The 6,304-nt window shown below is 35.8% G+C and overlaps 1 protein-coding gene across 1 annotated transcript; it reads right to left on the reverse strand.

Moving 5' to 3' along the window:
• Window positions 1-2,030: 2,030 nt before the first annotated feature.
• LOC107807500 (putative RNA 3'-terminal phosphate cyclase-like protein) lies at window positions 2,031-5,992 on the reverse strand. Its single transcript, XM_075235105.1, has 6 exons — window positions 5,638-5,992; window positions 5,396-5,545; window positions 3,237-3,418; window positions 2,960-3,135; window positions 2,628-2,841; window positions 2,031-2,520 (listed from the first exon to the last, which is right to left on the reverse strand). The coding sequence occupies exons 1-6, from the start codon at window positions 5,840-5,842 to the stop codon at window positions 2,311-2,313; spliced, it is 1,137 nt and encodes a 378-aa protein (XP_075091206.1). The 5' UTR covers window positions 5,843-5,992; the 3' UTR covers window positions 2,031-2,310.
• Between the last annotated feature and the right edge of the window lie 312 nt (window positions 5,993-6,304).

Consider the following 6,304-nt stretch of genomic DNA (forward strand, 5'->3'; position numbering starts at 1 on the left):
GCGGAAAAAAAAAAGGTCAAGTCGATAAACATAACGACGATTTGTGTCACAAGAAAATTTGTAAATATCCTGGCATTGATTATATAGAAACATGTTCTCCTGTGGTGGATGTCGCCATTTCAGGTTTTAATCTGGCAATACAAGAAAAATGTGATATGCGTATAATAAATATCATTGAGGATTTAAATTGTTCTGAAGCATATTAAGGTTTCCAAGAAATTTATTCAATAAAACTTTAAAAATCCTTATACGGATTGAAACAATCAGGGCGCGTGTGGTATAATCGCCTGAGTGAGTACCCGTTGAAAGAAGGGTACACGAATGATTCAATTTGTCCTTGTGTCTTTATAAAAAGATCCGGATCTAAATTTATTTTAATCACCGTGTATGTTGATGATTTAAATATCATTGGAACTCCTAGGGAGCTTCCTAAAGCAGTAGACTATTTAAAGAAAGAATTTGAAATGAAAGATCTTGGAAAGACCAAAATTTGTCCTGGTCTACAAATTGAGTATATGAAAGATGGAATTTTTGTCCATCAATCAGCATACACTAAAATAATTTTAAAGCGATTATATATGGATAAAGTACATCCATTCCGATCTCATGAAAATAATGAAGAGCTTCTTGGTCCCGAAGTACCATATCTTAGTACAATTGGTGCACTAATGTATCTTTCTAACATTACAAGATCTGACATAACTTTTTCAGTTAATGTCTTAATAAGATATAGCTCTGCTCCTACAAGGAGACATTAGAATGGAATCAAACACATATTGCGGTATCTAAAAGGGACTACCGATATGGGATATTTTATGACAATGATTGCAGTCCCGATCTTGTTGGTTATGCCGATGCTGGGTATTTATATGACCCACACAAGGCTCGATCTCAAACATGCTATGTGTTTACATATGGAGACACTGCCATATCTTGGCGATCGACTAAGCAATCAATCGTGGCTACTTCATTTAATCATATTGAGATAATTATTATTCATGAAGCAAGTCGAGAATGTGTATGGTTGAGGTCTATAATACATCTTATTCGAGACAAATGTAGTTTGAAGTATGACAAACTACCCACAATTTTGTATGAAGACAATGCAACATGCATAGCCCAATTGAAGGGAGGATTCATAAAGGGGATAGGACAAAGCAAATTTTACCAAAGTTATTTTTCACACATGATCTTCAAAAGAATGGTGATATCAATGTGCAACAGATCCGTTCAAGTGATAATATGACTGATATGTTCACCAAATCTCTACCGACGTCAACCTTCAAGAAACTAGTGTACAAGATTGGGATGCGAAGACTCAAGGATGTGAATTGATACTCTCATCAGAGGGAGTTAATACGCGTTGTATTCTTTTTCCCTTATAAGGTTTTGTCCCACTGGGTTTTCCTTGCAAGGTTTTTAACGAGGCAACCAAAAGGCGTATTTCTAAACATGTGTACTCTTTTTCCTTCACTAAGATTTTTTTCCCATAGGGTTTTTTCCTAATAAAGTTTTAACGAGGCACATTATCTATGGACATCCAAGGGGGAGTGTTATAAGAAAAATCAAATTATGGTGGATGTCTACTCTTCCTCCATGATCTTCTCAAATGCTTAATGACATATTCAATGACATATTTCTATGCTTAATGACATATTTTTCTTCACTTTTCATGCCTATATAAAGGCCTTGTAATAGATAAGAAAATACACACAATTGAAGAAGAAAATCTCGTCCTTCTCTCTATCTCTATTTCTTGTTCATGTTTTACTAAATTGCTTTTATTTCATAACAACATGTCTTGTTCACGTTTTACTAAATTGCTTTTATTTTACAACATATAGCAATTTAATTACTCCTATTAATTGAATCTTAAGTAATGGATGTTGCATCAACAATCCATATAACATAGAATTATATCAACTATTTTAAAAGGTTTCTAATTAGGATAATGAACGAACTATAGTGGGAACTGGGAAGTGTATAACCCCTAATATAGTCCGCCAAATATAGACAATTTAAAAGGAAAACAAGTAAATTGCTGAGACCTTTTAATATTTCATGTAATATTAAATACTAGTATTACTTGAAAAATTGAAATGCTAGTATTACTTGATATTAATACTAATGTTAATAGTATTTAATAACAAGGTTACATTGCAAAATTTTATGCTCATTACAACTAGCGACCACATCAAAATTGGAGCCTGTGACACATCGTGCCTGAATTCTCACTCTAAAGTGAAAACCACCCGTTGATGAATTGAAGCGATGTCGATCCAAACTCCACCACATTATGCCATATCTTTATCATGATACTTTTCTGGATAAATTCTGAAATCCAGAGCCAAGACACATCATAGTGACAGTTCCCGTCGAGGCATCAGATTTCATGACAAACTTAACATCCAAAAAGTCTCTTATGTGCCTTAGTGCTTCCATTCCATAGGGCGACAGCTTCCCAACCCGAACTTCTGAAACGTCTTTCGGACACAAAGCACATAGAAGAAACAGCAGTCCCTGTTAATATACACACAAACAAGAGATTGGTAAGACGAGGAGCTTGAGGGAAGTATGATCAGCTAGAACTCATAAAGAGATTAACGTTGTCAGTAAGTTCTACACACCTGATGTGTTGAATCTACTACTCCCCCCTGTTTAATTTCCGCAAGTAGTGCAGAAGCAATTTGCTCACCAACTTCCTCAGCAGGGATCAGATCTTTCCTATCATCCTCTAAGTCTGTATCATCTTCTCCTCTTGCATAAGAAACTGTAGTATCAGCAGATATAGCACAACCGGAGGTAGTCTCTGCAACTAGAGAAATTCCATAGCCAGGTGACCTGCAATCAAAGTCGATCTTCAGATGTAGTCAGCAGAGTCCGAATTAAAACATGTTTTGGATTGTTTATTACTACATAAAAAGATAGCATATGTGAGATATCAACAAAATGATCATACATTCCAGCTTGTGCTCCAGCTTTATGATCTGTAAAGATATGAACATCTGAAAGCAAAGGATTCAAGATTCCACGAGCTGCATGTATCATGGTATTCTCAAACTGAACAGAGACCCTAGTTGAAAAGGAAACACCTCTAATTCTCTTCACCAGACCTTCATCAACCCATTTAATAGCCTGTATAATAGCGGTCACCAAAAAAATTGGTCAAATCTGACTGATTGGCGTTTGGATGCCACAGAATACAAAACAATGAAGTGAATGAGAAAAAAGCTCACTTTCAAGCTATTCGGGACCATAGGAACTGAAAGAAGTACTTCTCCACCACCTTTAGGAGCAACTCCCCGACTCTCAATTTTCAGTTCCAATCCTTCTGCAGGGACTCCGAACTGCTTCAGTACAGGCAAAGTAGTTGATCGAAAAGTATCAATAGATGGGTCCTTTGAATCATTTGTGATCCCTGAAAATGTTGTTTCAAGCTTTAAGATAATGACCAAATTCTTAAAATAATTGCAGCATTTTCTAACTTCGTTATATAAGGTAAAATTTATTTTTAAGGTACCGAGATGGTACAAAAAAGGTACAGAAAAACATCCCAAATTAAAACATCAGCAAACTATTCTCCCCCTCCTAACACCTCCAGAAAGTCCATAAATTGATTCAGATTTCCTAACTCACATTCAGTTACAAGGAAATCAATGATTTTAATGTCCAAAGGCTGTAAATATTGAAGCGAGAACCAGTTGCAGTACTTTTGGGGGTTAATCTTTGCAATCCACATCTTATTTAGGGGAGAGATATTAGAACTCCAGTTAAAGCTTCTTGAGCTGCTAAACCCAAGCAATTTTACTTTGATAACATGGCTATCTTCAGCCTAAGAACTCTATCAACCATTTTATGTCCTCAACTTGCATCGAGCCACCACCCAAAGCAGTCGTAAAACAGGCCAATTTCCTTCCAAATGGCAGAGCTAAGATTAATAACAGCAACCAACAAGATTACAGATTTGCTATTTCCTCGGCTAACTCACATCAGGCAGCCAATCTCTTTCTTGTTGTTTCCTAGAAATCTTCTAAGTCATCTAATTCATAAAAGAATTCAGAGTTTGTCATTTCTATAGCACTTTTCCTTTTCACTCAAAATTTGTATGCAAAAATTCCCTCGGCATCAAATAGCAATTATGTATATGATCATGTAATCCTGGATGAAATTGATTGGTTGAAGACAAAGAAGATTAGCAGCATCTGAGGAAATGGAACTAGAAGCTAATATGGTTCCCAGAAGGAACCGATCTCTTTGGTCATGTTTCTAATTTAGGTGAAGCTGGAATCTCCACAAGGCATGTTGCCAATCACCAGCACCATTCCTGTCCAAATTCGACTTAAGGGCATGGAAGAGATGATAGATCTTCCCTGGAACAAAAAGAAAGAGGAAGCAGAGACAACTGAACGATGGTTTCATCAGCAGAAAATGAGAAAATTGATAGAAGCAGGCAAAGGTGGGGCAGGAGATAAGATAAAGAAAAATGTTTCAAGGATGTTTTAGGAATAAACTGTAGTGACAAGGGGAATGGAGCACCAAAGGTAAAATTTGGAGCTCAAATACTACTGCCCTTTAACTCATCCTAGTTGCAAAATTGTGAAAACATGTGATAGAAATTGTAGCAATTACAGTATGAAAATTACACAAATAGATAAGATGTCATACTCGACATTCCAGACTGACTAATCCAATTAAGTGTTAGTTTGGATAAATCTTAGTTATAAAATGATACCTCAGTTCAAGCGCCCTCTTAGTAGTTAGTACCTAATTTCCTTCCATATACTTTATCCCGAGTTTTAGTGCACTATCCTTTACAATAGTAAACAACCAAAGCAAAAGAATGGCTATACGAACATTCCTTTTCCCTGATGACGCTTCATGAATTTTAAACTATATTGCTCGGACTCTCCGAAAATGTCTCTGGGTGCATGTCGGATCCGACAAAAGTAGTGTATTTTTGAAGGATCTGACAAAGGTGCGGAAATATTTTGGAGAGTTTGCGCAACATAGATTTTAAATCATGGGAATTGGATTGATATCACATGTATTCACTTTTAAATAGGTCATCATAACATCCATTCCTATGTAAAAGCTACATAAAGCAAAAGATATGCTGTTAATTACCCAGTGAAATGGTTTATTCTCAATATCCGGTAAGCACAAGGTACTCCATTTAGAACATAATCTAGCTCTTTTTATCTTATAAGGAGAACATAATCTTTCTACCAAAGACACCTCATGTCCATCTAAATAGTTGGACTTTCACTTTCCAATCAAGACAAACATGGTACCCTGCTTGCTACTGTTTTGCAAATTAGACTAAATTGTGATGATTTCCATGATATAAATTAGAAAGTTACTGCCTGGCGGATCAAAAAGAGGGTAAAGGGCATACCTTTGAGCCGAATGGTGAGTGGTTTCTTCCCAAACATACCAAGGACAATCAACGGTTCCAAGAAGTAGCCGATGGAGCGACTTACACCACAATCATGAACTAAATGCCTTCCGCCCATTATAATTCCTGGTTTATACTTTAGTTTTGTTCCTGCCCAAAAATAGCACAACAGGTTCAAAGAATCAATTTTTAGCATACGATATGAGCAGAAAATGGTATGGCGGAAGCTGAATAATTTTTACCAGTTTCATTGATTTCAACGACACAATCATCGCAGATTTTTTCAAGGAGGCGGAGGAAAGAGACCTCGTGAGGACGAAGGCCAGGCCAAGTAGCCTCAGAACGAATATCCTCAATAACAATCGATTTGGATGAAAGGGTCGCTAGTAAAAGACGGAGTCTCAAGTTCTGGCTTCCTTTCAGCTTCATGTATGATAATTTCCCCATCTTCTTCGTCTCTGTCTCGTCTCTTCAACTGTAAACTCTTCTCTGAAATAGAGAAAGGTAGCGGCGGGAATGGTGGCTGAAAGCGGTTCAATGTTTAGGTTTCTTGTTTATCCGACCCGAAATAAAGAAGGCCTACAATCTCCTCTTTTCAAAAGGGATTTTACACACTACAATACTTATTTAAGATTACAAGTTTTGGTGTACCCTTGTATATTAATAAAAATAAACTTTTAAAATAATGTAAAAATTAACAAAAATTTATAAGCTCTAAATAATAAAAATATATTTTTTGAAAGTTTTATATTTATAATAACTTTATATAAAAAAAACAAAAACAAAAAATTTTAAAACCTCAAGGCACATGTCCTACGCGCTTTGGAGTCCTAACGTGAATTTGCAAAACCTAAGAATATGATTTTCTTTTACAAATATAATATAATACATTACATAAATCAAATAAAA

The sequence above is a fragment of the Nicotiana tabacum genome, chromosome 17 (assembly GCF_000715075.1).
Source record: "Nicotiana tabacum cultivar K326 chromosome 17, ASM71507v2, whole genome shotgun sequence".
In the NCBI taxonomy this organism is placed as follows: domain Eukaryota; kingdom Viridiplantae; phylum Streptophyta; class Magnoliopsida; order Solanales; family Solanaceae; genus Nicotiana; species Nicotiana tabacum.

Bases quoted from the DNA above. Each gene is read 5' to 3' on its own strand.
- LOC107807500 (XM_075235105.1), bottom strand. From the start codon at position 5,842: ATGGGGAAATTATCATACATGAAGCTGAAAGGAAGCCAGAACTTGAGA. The intron at 3,419-5,395 runs GTATGCCCTTTA...CAACATTTTCAG, and splicing joins ACTCACCATTCGGCTCAAAG to GGATCACAAATGATTCAAAG. The intron at 3,136-3,236 runs GTGAGCTTTTTT...GCTATTATACAG, and splicing joins TGGTCCCGAATAGCTTGAAA to GCTATTAAATGGGTTGATGA.